The 16,945-nt window shown below is 30.5% G+C and overlaps 1 protein-coding gene across 5 annotated transcripts in view; it reads left to right on the forward strand.

Annotated features, from left to right (window-relative positions):
* LOC134712511 (GTPase-activating protein skywalker-like) overlaps positions 1–16,788 on the forward strand; it is a 32,395-nt gene extending 15,607 nt beyond the window's left edge. For 4 of the 5 annotated variants that reach the window (XM_063574135.1, XM_063574134.1, XM_063574136.1 and 1 more), the window contains exons 6-11: positions 1,652–1,761; positions 3,795–3,998; positions 8,166–8,246; positions 11,679–11,837; positions 12,856–13,064; positions 13,534–16,788. In XM_063574135.1, coding sequence (XP_063430205.1) covers positions 1,652–1,761; positions 3,795–3,998; positions 8,166–8,246; positions 11,679–11,837; positions 12,856–13,064; positions 13,534–13,669 — 899 coding nt within the window. In that variant the 3' untranslated portion in view covers positions 13,670–16,788. The remainder of the gene's footprint in view (positions 1–1,651; positions 1,762–3,794; positions 3,999–8,165; positions 8,247–11,678; positions 11,838–12,855; positions 13,065–13,533) is intronic. The other variant, XM_063574138.1, reaches the window with a different exon arrangement.
* Positions 16,789–16,945: the final 157 nt, after the last annotated feature.

Here is a 16,945-nt window from a genome sequence, read left to right on the forward strand (position 1 = left end):
TTTAGTAAAACATTGTTAAACTTCAGAGGCCTCTTAGCATTAGGACAGTTTTCCATCTCAAATATCATTTTCTTTTCCTTGTAATAAAATAATTTTATTCTGTATTTTATCTTGATATTTCCACCTGCTTACAGGTATATTGAATGGAGCAAATGTGTTTGTCACGGGAAACTTGCTTCTTATATTATTGGAGTTATTCCCCTTTAATCAGCTGTCAATTCCAATGAGTAATATTTCACTATTTCCTAAACTGTTCTATCTCATATAGATCTATTTTTTTTAAATGACATATTCCCATGAAATGATTTCTGTGGTACCATCAAATGTATTTGTACGGTTCTATTATTCTTGCATTTCTTTAAAACATTGAAAGTCTTTCTTCTTTATCTGTCCTTTTAACATTTATTTAAAATAACTATCAAAACTGCAGATAGACAATATCCATACATTCTGCATAGTCCCTAGAAATGTGGTAAATTTAGATTTTACCTTGCAATTGTAGTATGTTTTATTATAGGACCACAATTTTGCAATTGTACAATGGTATGATGTTGTTGTCTGCATCGTCCAAAAACACATTTGGTGTCCAGGCAATAACATAAGTTTAAGTGAATGGATCTCTATGAAATTTAATAAGAAGGTTCAATACTATAAAAGGCAGGCTGGGATTGATTTTTGGGGTGATGGTCTGTACCATTTTTGGATAAACTGTCACAAAGGGGCCCAAAACAGCATTTTTCAACTTTCAGAATATTAACTTGTGAATAAGTATTTCAATTGCTCTGAAATTGTACCTCAATGTTTTATACCACAAGTAGAAAGTTTGAATTAATTTTTGGGGTTATGGTTCCAACAGTTTAGGTATTAGGACCAAAAAGGGGCCAAAAACTAGCATTTTTGTAGTTTCAGGACAATAACTTGTGTATTAGTGTATGTATCTTTCTACATTGTACCACAAGGTTCCATATCACAAAAGGAAGGCTGGGATTGAGTTTGGTAGTAACTGCCCAATTCATGTGGAAATTAGGGGCCAAAAACATGCAGTTTAGTAGATTTCAGACAAGAATAAGTGTTTAGGAATATGGATCTCTCTGATATTGTACTTTGAGGTTCCATACTACAAAGGAAAGGCTGGGTTTGAGTGTGGGGATAATTGCTCTAAGGGGGATTCAAAAAGTTTTGAGGGTTCCAATTTTTTTAAGACGTTTCAATATTTTTTCAAATTTCACATTTTTTTTTTAATTTTCAAGAAGAATCTTTAATTGCACAGTATTGTGCAATAGATTTGTAAGATCTTGACATTTGTTTTGTGTCAGAAACCTATACTCTGTCAAAAATTTGATCACAATTCAAATTCAGACAGAATCAAGCTTGAATATTGTGTCCAAATTTGCCTGAATTGTTCAGGTTCAACCTCCGTGGTCATATCAGGCTGCGCTCAGCAAAGCATTTTATTTCATTTTTTCTGGAATACAAAATAAAGTGAAAACCTTTTTGAAAACTTTGAAAAATCTACAGAATTCATTCAAATTATTTTGAAAAATGACAAAACAGATATAATCAGAAAGAAAAAAAGTATATGAATTGAAACTTTAAACACATGAAATATGTATTAAATGTAAAATATTGATCCAGAACTTCTATTGAACAGGGAAAAGAACAAGTGGTGCTCCAAGAGATTTTAATGGTTTATCCAGTGTTCCTCAGAATCTTCTACAATTTTGTCAGGAGATGCCTTTCAAAATAGAAAAAATGCTTAAGGTAGGTTAACAAATGCTGGTGTAAATAACCAATATACTTTTGAAGGATCATAGAAAATATCTGAATTTAATGAGTTTACAATTGGCACAATGATGATACTTTATGGTTAACAATAGTGTTGTTATCATAGATATTCCTTATTTCAAGAAATGGATGTCATTCACCACAAATTGGCATTGAATGTTTTTTTTCTTCAATAAATGCAGATTTTAACTTTTACCTATAGTCTTAATCCATCTTTGAATAGAAGATGTATGATATTATGTTCAACTGTTTTTTAGAGACAATTTAAAGTAATCAGAAGTAATTAAACTTATTTTAGACATATGTCTAAAGCTGTTTTTTATACAACCGCAAAAATAAAAATAGAATTTAGACATATTTGGTATCACGTTTTGTAGTTATGGCAGGGTTTCCGCTGGCGGTCGCCATTTTCGCAATTTGCGAAAAAATAATAATTGTGGCGATAAAAATTCGTCATTTGCGAAAGAATTTGGCGAAAGAAATATATACAACGATTAATTTTTCTCCATCTTGTTTATTTACTTTTTTCGAGTTTCTCAGACTTTACCCGATCAGACAATACTCGGAATTCACCTTGACCTAATTAAGATACGGACAGAAAATCAATAATCAGCTGATTGCATTTTATTGCTATCGACAACAAAGGACTAATTAATAAAGGTGTTGATTGAATTGTTTGACAAAATGATATGGTTAAATGGCTTCCGTTAACTGTCACATACAGAATTTATTTACAGCTTTGCGACGCACATGTTTGAAGCAAATTTTTGACGTCTCCTCTCCTTTTAAAGATAGTTTAGAAAAGAAATCTGTTGTTGTGATGAAAAATGTTCAAAAGCAAGAAAAATCTCCGATTTAAAACTTGAATACTAATCTAAAGTCGTTTGAGTGATACACATGTTTCAAGCATAGTTTTTACGTCTCATCCTTTTCACTTACGATGGTCAAGAAAAGAAAACTCGTTATGAAGAAATCTATCAAAAAGGTTGGGAACAACCCCTCGAATGAGAGTAACACATGAATTCATGTGAGAAACATGATAAAAGCTTTTGTTTTGTTGTAAAAAACACTTCTCAGTATAAAAGGGCACATCAGTTTTGCACTACGAATTAACTGGTATTATATGGTTATATATTATAAAACATGTCCATTAATTTGTTATATTCCAGGACTTATATAAATCTTCTTTATTAATAAAAGAATAGTGGCACCTTTTGAGTTTGAGAGAATAATCATAGACACAATGGGAAAAAAACATCTTATTTATGGGAAGGGGGTGGGGGGTAGAAAACAAGTTAATATTAAACGAAAAATATATTTATGTTACTTGGCGAAAAAAATAATAAAGTGGCGAAAAATATATTGTTTTTGCGAAAGAGGTGGCGAAAAAAAAAATTGACCCAGGGGAAACCCTGAGTTATGGTCGTTGTTGTCTGGCATCATCTTTGTCAGGTGTCTTTGTCGTCTTCAGCATTGTCCAATTTGTTTATTTTTTTTTGGGGGGGGGGGGGGGGGGGGATAAGGGGAAAGGGGGAGGTGAAAAAAAGAGTAGAAGGTTTTTTTCTCATTTTAGATTGAAGAAAATTAAAAGAAAATTCTTTTCAAAATTTGTTTTTGAGGGGTTGATATTTAACAGCATAGTGTATTGCACAAAAGCAAAAAATTGAATATAAATTCAAATCATATAACCAATTTGAAGTTCTTTGACTACAGTTATTCTGTGTCAGAAACCCATTATGTGTCAAAAATTTAGTTACAATCCAAATCAGACCTGTATCAAGCATGAAGAATGTGACCATTTTGGCTCCAAGTTTTCAGGGTTTGACATCTGCTGTTGTATCCAGCTGTGCTCAGCAAAGCATTTTATTACAGTTTGTAGAAGCATTAGTTATTTTCAGTATAAGTATGATTTCGAAGCCAAATTATTTTTGTGAATTGGTACAAAAGTTAACCTATCTATTATTATAGTGTTTATCTGCTGTTAGTTGACGATAATCATTTCTTTACAGGTAGGATTTGGTATCCGTGGCTTAACAAGAAAGGAAATTAAGAAGCTACAACTGAAACATGAAATGTACTTGAACAGTCGCAATTTCCTAAATCATGAAATGCATCGAGTGGCGTCCCATCATTCCATAACTCGTTCAACAAGTGGACCATTAGCTTTACACAACATTTCGTCTATCAATTCCAGTGTTATAACCTCTGATATGGTATGTATTTTGTCACTCATGGCAAGAATTGGCCTGTACCAATTAAAATGCGTTAGCTTCTTTATATAGCTTTCATGTACTGAGGCACTGCACTTGAAAGATTTAGCTTTGTTAGGATTCAATATTGATATTTAATTTCTAAACTGGTTAAAATAAAAGTAAATGTAAAAGAACAGTCAAAATAATCAGAAAAAATCAAATTTTGATCTGCTAGAACAGCATTTCTAGAACAGCATTTTTCAATGCAGCAAAAATATGATATATCTTATCTAAATTTCATTTAGAGTAAAAAAAAGTATACAAATCCACTTCCCTACTTTTAATTATACCCCCAATTTAAAAAAGGGGGGGCATACTGTTTTACCTCTGTCTGTCTGTCTGTCCGTCAGTCCGTCAGTCAGTCCGTCCCATGAATATTTTTCGTCGCATTTTTCTAAGGAACTACAATACAAGGATTTCTGAAATTTGGTTTCAGGGTTTATCTAAGTCAGCTATACCGTGTGATGCGTTTTCAGATTGATCACTTGAAAACTTCCTGTTTACCGAACACTTGTATGATTTTACACATGATAGCCAAGTTGAAAATTTTCGTCACACTTTTCTCAGGAACTACAGTACAAGGATTTCTGAAATTTGGTTTCAGGATTTATATAAGTCAGCTATACTGTGAGATGCGTTTTCAGATTCATCACTCGACAACTTCCTGTTTACAGAACACTTGCATATTTTTACATTATTTATTTTTTCGTCGCATTTTCTCAGGAACTACAATACAAGGATTTCTGAAATTTGGTTTCAGGGTTTATCTAAGTCAGCTTTACCGTGTGATGCGTTTTCAGATTGATCACTTGACAACTTCCTGTTTACGGAACACTTGTATGATTTTACACATGATAGCCAAGTTGAAAATTTTCTTCACACTTTTCTCAGGAACTACAATACAAGGATTTCTGAAATTTGGTTTCAGGATTTATATAAGTCAGCTATACCGTGTGATGCGTTTTCAGATTCATCACTCGACAACTTCCTGTTTACCGAACACTTGCATATTTTTACACTATTTATATTATCCACTTGCGGCGGGGTTATCATCAGTGAGCAGTAGCTCGCAGTTTCACTTGTTTATACTGTTGTGTCCCAATAGTTTTAATTGTATGGATGTAGGCAACTAGAAATATGGTTATTTAAGTTATGCTATAAGTAGGTATGCAGTACTTTGTTTAACATTCTGGTGCATCAATAATACTTCAGTATGAGCCTATAATGTGTGGATATGTGTTTATATATTGGTTACTTTGTTGATAGAGCATATTGCCTACTTTCTTGTCCTAATAAAAAAGCAAGATATTTATAAAATTTTTCATCGATATCTCTTAGTATTCAACTTTGTTTGTGGTTAGTTTAAGTTGCATTTCTCAGTCTATAGTCTAGGTTATGTTTTGTGGAGTTATGTTAGAACTTTTGTTGAGCCTTCGACTTAAGTTGAAAAAGCGAGACATAGGTATCCTACATTCCGTTGTCATCAGCGTCGTCCACAAATATTCACTCTGTGGTTAAAGTTTTTAAAATTTTAATGACTTTCTCAAACTATCCTGGATTTCAAACTTGGACAGTAGCTTGTTTATGATCATAAGATAGTATCCAGAAGAAAATTTTGAAAAATAAAATTCAATTTTTTCCGTATTTTACTTAAAAATGGAATTAGTTTTCTGCTGGGAAACATTACATTCACTCTGGTTAAAGTTTTAAAAAATTCAATTTCTTTATTAAACTATCGTGGATTTGTACCAAACTTAGACAGAAGCTTGTTTATGATCATAAGATAGTAACCAGAAGTAAATTTTGTTAAAAAAAATCCATTTTATTTGTAATTCATCTGTAAACGAACTTAGTTTTGCTGCCAGGAAACAATACATTCACTCTGAGGTTTAAGTTTTTAAAATTTTTGTTGGGTGAGATACTGGATTTCGCAGAACCCTTACAAATTTTCATCTTTTTATGTCTTTCTTTGACTCTATGGAGTTTTAATTGCCTTCTTTGTTACGATTCAATTTTTGTCAAGCCTGCAACTTTTGTTGCAGAAAGCTCGACATAGGGATAGTGATCCCGCAGGCGGCGGCAGCATTAGCTAACTTCTTAAATTTTAAGCTTTATATTTAAGAAGGTAGAAGACCTGGATGCTTCATATTTTGTACTTTGTATATATAACCTCATGATACAAAGTATCCGTCAGTCACATATCCAATGTCCTTGACCTCATTTTTATGGTTCAGTGACCACTTGAAAATAAAAATTAAGATTTTTTGTAATGTTGAATTCTCTCTTATTATAAGTATAACTATATTTGGTATGTTCATACCTTGCAAGGTCCTTGTGCCCTTCAGACAGTTTTCACTTGACCTCGACCTCATTTCATGGATCAGTGAACAAGGTTAACTTTTGGTGTCAAGTCTATATCTTAGATACTATAAGCAATAGGTCTAGTATATTGGTATATGGAAGGACTGTAAGGTGTACATGTCCAACTGGCAGATGTCATCTGACCTTGACCTCAATTTCATGGTTCAGTTATAATAGTTAAGTTTTTGAGTTTAGGTCTGTTTTTCTCATACTTTTTGAAATAGGTCTACTATATTTGTTGAATGGAATGATTATAAGGTTAACATGTCTAGCAGGCAGATGTCTTCTGACCTTGACCTCATTTTAATGGTTCAGTGATCAAAGTAAGTTTTTGAGTTTTGGTCTTTTTATCTAATACTATATGCCATAGGTCAACTATATTTGATGTATGGAAATATTTAATGATCAATATATCAGTCACACAGGTTTTATTTGACCTTGACTTCATTTTCACAGTTCATTGCTCACTGTTAAGTGTTTCTGTTTTGGTCTTTTTTTCTTAAACTATATTTGTTGTATGGAAGCATTATTAGCTGTACATGTCTGCCTGGCATGGTTCATCTGACCTTGACCTCATTTTCATGGTTCATTGGTCTTTGTTTAGTTATCTTGGTTAATGTTAAGTTTATGTGACAGTTGTAATAAAGCTCTGTATTTAGGACTGTCAACATAATATCAATGGTTAAATAGTAAAGAAGGCAAGACATTTCAGCATGTGCACTCTTGTTGCTATTCCAGTAGTTTCAACATATCTTGTTGAAAAATGTTTTACAAAGACCTATTTATTGATATCTGAGTTAATTAAAATTGAATTCATATTTAAACCCTCCCATGCTTGTTAAGTTTTTAGAAGTCTGTTTCAAAGAATCAGAAAATTAATATTACAAATTCAAATTTTGAATTTTATGATTACCGTATTTATTCTAGTAAACGCCCCGGGGGCGAAGACAATTTCCGAAAGGGGGGCGTCAATTAGAGAAACGAATTTCGTACCTTACTTCATTGACCTTTACCTGAATTTTGTTGAAACAGACTATAGTAACATACACGTGTTTCTTATTGTCTCCATAATCTATAAATAGCGTTTATCGGTAATGTGACCTCAAAAAAAAAATAATTTGTTAAAATTTTCGAATGAACAAGCGTGCACATCAATGGAACACAATTTCAACAGCGTACTAACTGACACTCTCCTGACAGATCTATTTTTGGAACTTGTACACACTGTGTTGGATTATCGGAGTGGATTAAAACATGGGCATTATTGATTTTACGTTTCATGTTTCTGAGTGACCGGGTCGATGTCTTTGCAATATTGTAATGGTTAAGTTTCAATTTTATTTTTTTAACTACAAAATGGGGGCGGTTATTAGAAGTCAAAAGTTCTGAACGCATGATTTTCGGTAGGGGGTGTTAATTAGAAGGGGGGCTTTAAATAGAATAAATATGGGTAGGTGTATTTTTGTGTGATTGATTGATAGAAGGCTTTTTTATTGTCATAAGATTAAAGACTGTGTTCTTGTAATGCCTTCTCCCTGTTTTACTGCCAGGGAAGAATAAGTTACTTCTGATCATTAAGAAGTGTGATGACTACTATATTGTTTATTTTTTTGAGATTTTTTGGGATGTTATTTTTTGGCTGCAAGTGCTGTTAAGACATATTGCAATGTTTCACTTTTATCAATTTTAAATTTTCAAATTGTCAGTACATTTTAAAAAATTTCTAAGTGAATGATATGTAAAAAACCAGATTTATTTTATATTAAGCCATGCAGTAAAATGAGATCACATTCTGTTGGAATTTTGGCTCTCCCTCATATTGATTCAAGAGCCATGATGATGGAAGATGTGAGTTACTTCCCTTGTTGTATTTTTTTGTATTCTGAGTTATCTCCCATTGGATGTTCTTTATTATTTACTTTCATTTAGTTTCATGCTCACTTCCTTTATTATAAATGCATGCATCACTATTTAAAACTTACACAAAAGTTGCTTTAGTTTCTTAAAGGATAAATCAGTTTTAATGCATTGGCTATATATTGAATGCTTCTTCTTCTCTTTTGATATCAAAATAAATTTACTGACAATTTATTGCTATTAGAGGGTTAAAAAATACATAATAAATTGTATTCTTCATTGTAAATATGAAAGCTATATGATATGAAAGTGATTTATCTTCTGAAAGATGCGTTGAAAGTACAACTGTCATTATATATATTCAAAAGAACTGTTGTCATAAACATTAAAAATAGTATGTTTTGAAGGCAGTTGACTCCATATGATCAGCATGGCTAAATCACAAAAGAGAGAATTCACACATTATAAATTATTTTATGTACTTTCAAGCGCTTGAGCAAAGACTATACAATATTAAACAAATTGATTCCTAATTGATTCAAAATATCCAGTAATTCTTCCATTTTCTGACCATAATAACAAAGGGGGAAACAAGTTTTGTTAATATCTTCAAAACAAATCAGGGGCTTTTTAATATAGTAATGCATTCATGTTATGTTATGTTATATTATATTTTTTTTCATAATTGATTTATGTCTGTGTTTACCTTGATTTTATTTGAAGTCATGTGGTTTTGGACAAATTTAATATATACTACATGACTCACCAACATGAAACCTGATTCTGTACACATATACCTTTATAGTCAACAATACATGTTAAATCATACAATCATAGACACAATCTAAAAACAATATACAGTTGTACAAATATATCATTTCACTAAACTCTTTTTAACTTTATTTTTGATGAAATATTTACATTTTTAATTTCGGATTTGAAATCGACTTTATGCAAATGAATACCAATACTTTTGATTATTATTTATTTTGGGTTGAAAATGAAGAAAAAAAAATCTATATGGAAAGTCTGTAAATGTTTTAAAATTGAGTTAATATACCAACCTTTCAAAACAGACCAAAATTCATCCTTTTTGTAATTGATTGTCCCAAAAACAATCAAATTTGTTTGTATGTAAATGTTTACATGCACTTGTATAAGGTCAATTTCTCTGCGACGCAGCTCTTATGTTATTGTTATTCTGCTGTTTACATTTAATTGTTGATTTTTATTTTAATGTATAAGTTTTTTTAAGTAATTAATGCCAGTAGAGACATTAAATTTTTTATAAAATATGTGTGAAGAGTACAATGGTTTTATCTTATATAGTGAATACAGTTGTCATTTTTAGAGATTCATGTTTCTATGCACAAAAGAATTTCAAATTAGCATTTTACTTTATCTTATTCGTTATCCAAAAAAACATCAAAATTGTTTTGATACAATAAAAATAAATATTTCCTTTTGTACATCTGTTGTCATGTGAAATGAGTGTTGTTGTTGTAATATATTAGATATAAGCTTGTAACCTGTAAGTATGTATATGATGTATATGATGATGTAACAGTACCTGTATATTCTGGTAACCATAAGTGATTGAGTGTAAGACTCGGTCTTTTTAAGGACATACTTGTCAAAATGTGATTGATCTGTCCTGTATTTCTAGTGAGAACTAGAAAATAAGTCAGCTGTTAAAAACAAAGGAAAACACATGCTGGAATTAAAACATGCTTAGCCATATTTAGTTCTGTAGAGTGTCAGTAGGCTGTTGGTGTTAAAATTGAACATTCATTGATATACGTATAGTGGATTTTGTCAAAAATGTGTCTGATTGAATTTGAGGACAATAATAAATAAAGTGCATCATCAAACATCTGGAGTGTTTTAAAATTGTTTGTTCTGTGTAATGGAGAAACTGTGTGATCTTCAGCATTTCTTGAAAGGACTTCATAGGAAACATAAAAAGCAAGGACTGCCATCTAAAATAAAACTACAAGTTAATAATGTTCCATTATGTCCAAACCCTAAGGGATGTAATATTCCTGATTGTGCTGAGGTTTGTAAGAAACTTAATTTATCAAAAAATCTTCAGTTAAATATATACCAACTTTCTTAATTTCTCTCACATTTGGTTTGAAAACAAATATGTATAAAAAAATCTTCTTACTGTTGAGCTTATCCCATTTAAGATAATCCTTGAGTAGTCAGTTTATTCCACAATCAAATAATGTTTTTATGCCCCACCTACGATAGTAGAGGGGCATTATGTTTTCTGGTCTGTGCGTCCGTCCGTCTGTCCGTCCGTCCGTCCCTCTGTTCGTCCATCTGTCTCACTTCAGGTTAAAGTTTTTGGTCAAGGTAGTTTTTGATGAAGTTGAAGTCCAATCAACTTCAAACTTAGTACACATGTTCCCTATGATATGATCTTTCTAATTTTAATGCCAAATTAGAGTTTTTATCCCAATGTCACGGTCCACTGAACATAGAAAATGATAGTGTGAGTGGGGCATCCATGTACTGAGGACACATTCTTGTTTCATTCTACTTTATATGTCTGAATTGGAATTTTGTTTAAACAATATGCTAATATCTAGAATTATTTTCCTTACAAAACTGAAATAGATCTCACTGCTTTTGTTATGCATATGACTTTTTGAAGAAATCAATGCATTTAATAAGAAGTACAAAAGCTATAAAGTTATCATCAACTCAGTAGTAAGTGCTTTTGTACTACAAACTTTTCATAAATTCTGCGTTGACAAATTAAGAACTTTTAAAAGATTCAAGCTCCCTTAGGCAATATTGACCTTATAGGATGAATAATGCTATTTTACAGGTCCCTTTTGGGTATATAAGATTACATGTGTTTTGGTCTAGTATGGCCTTTCAAATGATTTGGTTCGAGTGCTTGATGGAGGTTTATTCTAAAAAGTGCTTCAGGCACATGAAATTAATCATTTGTTTTTTCATCAAAAACAAAAAAAAGTAATTTGTGAATTGTCGTCTTAAAGTTTTTGCTCTAAAAATTGACAAAAGTAGCCGTTGCAGTTACTATATAGTATTAACAGCTGTTTACATATTTGCTGTTGGATATTAAGAAAACTTTTAAACCAACATAGATGAATAAAGTAATCAGCATCAGCAATTAAAGTTAAAGATCAGTCATTTTCTGTTGGGTAACATAATCAATATTTTTTAAAAACATGCTTATTAGTGAGATGATGGAATGAAACCATTGTATATTTAAGGCAATTTACATAGATTAAAAAAAATTACTGGCTAAACTTTAACAAATATATATATATAAAATTTTTCCTGTTACCACAAATAAACACTGTTAAACAGTTGTGAAAGTGTTCAGAAATATTGTAGCTTACAAATATTACAATCATTATTGATAGTGATATTTATTTACACTTTCAGCTTTATACAATATGGACATGGTTACCACCACGGTTTGCTGTCTGTCAACCAGAGTTGTTGTATACATCAGAAGAACATGGCACAAGTCTAATGACATTGTATTCCAGGGTAGAATCCTACCAACCAACACTCATATTTATAAAAACAACTACAGATGAGGTAAATTTTAGAATTAGATGATTTAGATTTCACTGTGGACTGTGGCAATAATTCCTCTGCTCTGAGGTTGAGGTATATAGTGATATGCATGTTCTTCCACCCATCCAAATTAATTGTTGCATGATAGTAATCAAAGTACTGATTGGAAATAATATTAAAATTTAAACCCAAATATATAGTACAGCTTGGGTTTTTTTTACAGTTCAAGAGTTATGGCCCTTAATTATAAAAAAAAATGGATTTATTGATTTATTGTTTATTTCCGATTGAGTGATAACAGGAATGCTCAACAAAAGCTAAATACACATGTTTAATATGTGAAATTTTCTAAATTAAATGTCAAATGATGATTTTATCTCAATTTCTGAATTAACTGAACATAGAAATGGGATAGTATAGAATCAGTACCTTCTCAGATTCAAGTTTTAGGTTAAGGTAGTTTTAAAACATGAAACACTTGCTCATTATTATGTACTCTTTTGAAAATTTATGACAAATAAAGGTTTTTACCCAGATTTCACAGTTCAGTGATCAGGTCAAATAAAGTAGGTTAAAGCTCTTGTTTACCATGAAGTAGTCATCATACCTATATATAAAACTTAGTACACTTGTTCTACACATAATTATTATGATGTTAACTTTCCAAGATATATACCAGATTAGGACTTTGACCCCGACTTCCTAGTTCTCTGAACATTGAAATGTGATATGCAAGTGTTGCATAGTGCCCTAGGTAAACACATTTTTGTTTAAGCATTCATTACATATAGTGTAGACTAGGCCAAGTTTATTATAGACAGAGATAACTGTTAACAGCAAGAAATTTTCAGTAGAATAAGATAACAAACAAGTCACCATCACCAAAACAGAGAATATTGTCATGATTCTATTCTTATCTTTAATGTTGTACAGTGTCAAACATGCACTGCAGCACATAGACCAAGGTGAGCGACACAGGCTCTTCAGATCGTCTAGTTATATTAGCTGTAGATTAGTTATATTTTCTATTTATTTCCAGGTGTTTGGTGCCTTTTGTTCTAATTACTGGAGAGACAGACGACAGAGCTCAAGAAAACTCTGCTATTTTGGGACAGGAGAAACATTTATTTTTACCTTGAGTCCAAAGAAGAAAAAGTATGAGTGGGTTGGACTTCATGAAGAAGAGATACCCAACACTGCACACATGTTCTTAGCTGGAGACAATAGTGTCTTAACAATAGGAGGAGGGTAGGTGTAGTAATTGTAACAGGTTAAATTGTGTAACATGTTTATTGACTACCTCATGTAGCCTATATTTTTGGGGGGAGTTGAATAAATGAACTTTGGAAGATTTTGTGGTATAACATAGAAGAATAACATCATAAATAATTGGAAGACAACTGTAACTTTCTCATGGTGTAAATTCTATAACATTACATCCCAATAACAGATTTTTTAACATTCTATAACATGGTACTCAAAAATCAGATTTTGACTGGTGTTAGAAATAAGTTTTACTGCATGTTAACAAATTGATGACCTTGTATTTGCATTTTTGGCTTAGCATGATAAAAAGGATAACAGAATGACTCCTGGCAAATACTTTATATCTAATTAATAATATTGTTGTTTATAGCCTTTTATGAATTGAAGGTAATTCAAGTAAAGTTTAATGATTTGATTCAGCATATCTTTCATGAAAACTTTATATTTACAGACATGGTGAAGCCATCCAGTTAGATGCTAACTTAGAACATTGTCGTTCTCAACATTGTGATACATTTGACAATGAACCCCTGTGTTCTAATCAAGACTTTACTTGTAAAGTGGTCGAAGTTTACGGATTTCATTAAACAGACGAAACGAGAAGATTTTGTAGAAGTTATGATTTTTTTTAATGTTCATATTGTAAAGATTGAGAAAGTTGCAAGCAACTGGACAGAAATATATTGGAATTCAAATAAGGTCAATCATATATGGTATTTTAAACAGATTTTTTACTATATGGCATACAAACAGGCGTGACACATTTTATTTTTCAAACTGTGTAATGCAGGATAAGTCAATGAATGTGTACCTTATGGTCTTTACTTGAAACTCAACATGAGGTATATGTAGAATTAAGCTTTTGTATGAAAATTTGATTACCGTAACTTTAGAAAAATGTGAAAGTGACATCAGTGGAAAGGGTAAAAATAGATGTGCCGATACAGAACAATGTTATGTAGAAACTATTTACATTTCTTCACTATGTTTATTATGTTATTTTGTTGATTTATTTTGTTATAAAACAATTGTCATTCCATTTTCATTGCTGTTATATAGGAATTTATCTTATAATTTTATTCAATAGAGTAGAAAATTAGTATTAAGAAAGTTATTTTAAAATGGCACAGTTTTATGTTTCATCCAAATTAGTTTTCAAATTAGTGTTTTTATGAATTAAAAGAACTACCCTGGTATGTTATCAGAAATTTAGCAATACCGTTTTATATTTTTAATTGAAAATTACTTCCTGACACTACTTATATCTACAAAAATGATATGTTTTATTTTATTAACAAATCATCATGAAATTTTTATATTCAGTCATGACCATACTTTGGCCTATAATGATTTACTTTTAGAAATTGTGAACTTAGATGGAGAGTTGCCTCATTGACACTTATACCACATCTTTTTATATCTATGATAGAAAACACATAGTGTATTTGAATGGAAATTAAAAATAATTTTCAGTAACTATTTTAATTGATTTGAAAAGGAGTAGCATGTTACTCTAAAGAATGTGATCAAGCAGTTATGTACATTACAAAAGTCAGTTGCATTTAATTTTTATTCTAATCAAGTTTTGTAAGCAAACTTCTTGTAATTTGTAAAAAAACAATCCTGTTTATGGAATAAAAAAAAATAATTTAGAAATGGTAAATATGAAAGGGTAGTAGGTTCATCAAATATCTGTTTATAAGTCAGCAAAACTTTTAATTACCTCGTTATATGGTAGTAACTTTATTAAATCAGGTTGTCATGAGATTCTAAGGGGTATATGTGAAGAAATCGGCATTATTTAGATTACAATATTGAAGTCCTCATAACAAACAGGTTTAAAAATGTTTGACTTTTCCAAATGGAATATTTATGCTTTAACATTTTATGTAAACATTGTTGATTAGTTGCGTCTTCATAATAATTGTATTTGAATATGCATACTGCTTTTGTGTACTTCAAATGCAAACTATTGAAAATTGATATAGATTTAAGACTAAAAAATCACACAAGTACTTTATTTGTAATAATAAACTTGATTTTTGTTTTTTGTTAGGTTTACAATTCTGTAATAAATGTAGACAAGATTAGAGTTAAGCTAACATTATTGTATGTCAGAAAAACATTTCATTCTTTGTCATGTCAATTAGATTGATGACAGTTTTTACAACTTATGTAAAAGGAAAAACATGTATTTTAGGGCTTTTTTGCCCCAGAAAGTTCACTAAAAGCATAAAATCGTATGATTATCAATCACAATTTTAAAAGACTTCAGAAGAAAAGTTTTATGAACATTTTAGTAATGACATTATAATAATGATATATTCTGATAGTGACGTCATTAGAAAGATATGTCAGTCTTTTAAGAAAAGTAGGCAAAATACAGGAATATTCATATAAAGTAACAGATAGTGTAATGTCCAAAAGATTTTTTTGCTATCAAAAGAGAAACGCAAAACAAACTTAACATGTTTTGAATGGGTTAGTTCTTTATAATATTTCCAAATATGTACAATTTTAAACCATTTTGTGTAAATGTGATATTTTACTTTATTAATTGTCATTGCATGGCTTTGTTTAATTGACAAATGAAAACAAATAATTTGAAACCAAAACTGCAATGTTTATATAACCTGTCAAAAGTAATCTTAAGATGCCTGCTTTGTACAAACCCAGTATGCTTAGCATGATTTGTTATTTGTCAGCTTTCAAGGTAATCAGAAGATATGGCTCCTATTTAATGAGTGCATAGTGAAAAAGATGCCAAATTAATATTTAATCATGTGTATGGAGATTTTTATAAGTGAACAGATTAATTAAGATGCAGACTGATAGCTATAATGTACCCATCATATCAGTAGTTTTTTGCTAGTTTTATAAGCCTAATTTATAAAAAATTGTATTTGTATGTTTGTGATATAGTGATCGTCATTTACCTTGTATTCAATTTTGGAAACAAATAAACTCAAAAGGCTAGTTTTCTGTTAAACATTGAAACATTTTTGAGATAATATATATATAATCAGTACATGCAGTAGTTGCGCATCTTTATTAACATTTCACAATGTGTTGCTACGTTGTGATTAAAACATGATATGCTTTGTGTTTAATCTAGTCAAAAAGCAAGTTAATTTAAGAACATGCCAAATATATAGTATTTTCCTAAAATATTGAGAAGGAGAATACAAAACTTTAATTCATATCGAAACAGGTCATCATTTTCATATTTATTTTTCTGGTTTACTTTTGTATTTTAGACTTCTTGTTTATTGTTGTTTTTGAAAATTAAATTCAATTTTTTTTCTTTTAAAAGAAGTATCATAAACACATTTATCTCAATTCCCAATTCAATGTGTTGTGGCACTGAAATTTTAGATTTGGGTTTGCACTATTTTGACAACTAGATTTTTCAGAGAACATAAAATGATGATTTTGTACGCCAAAAATATTGATTTATATATCATAACTCATAAACAATGGCTTATCTTTCTGTAACTGGAGTAAAATGATAGTAGTTCAAATGTGTAATTAGATGATAGTTGTTTAAATATAATTAGAAATTACTCAGATGTTATATTTCTTTTTGTAATCACAGGATTCCACCCATAGTAGATGATCATTATATGTGCAATAAGATATTGTTTTGCATCATGTATATTTATAGAAAACACTTGTGGTGTATTCAAAGAATAAATTCTCAAAAGAATTGATGTTATTTTTTCTTGTCAATAATTTATAATACCAGATGAAACCTAACCAGTTCTAGGAGAATGTTGTGTGTTAGTACATTCTAAAATCCTGATACATTTGTATATAAAAGAGTGTGTTGTTTGTTTCTACATGTCTTTTGAAATAATTGATCA

The sequence above is a fragment of the Mytilus trossulus genome, chromosome 3, assembly GCF_036588685.1.
Source record: "Mytilus trossulus isolate FHL-02 chromosome 3, PNRI_Mtr1.1.1.hap1, whole genome shotgun sequence".
In the NCBI taxonomy this organism is placed as follows: domain Eukaryota; kingdom Metazoa; phylum Mollusca; class Bivalvia; order Mytilida; family Mytilidae; genus Mytilus; species Mytilus trossulus.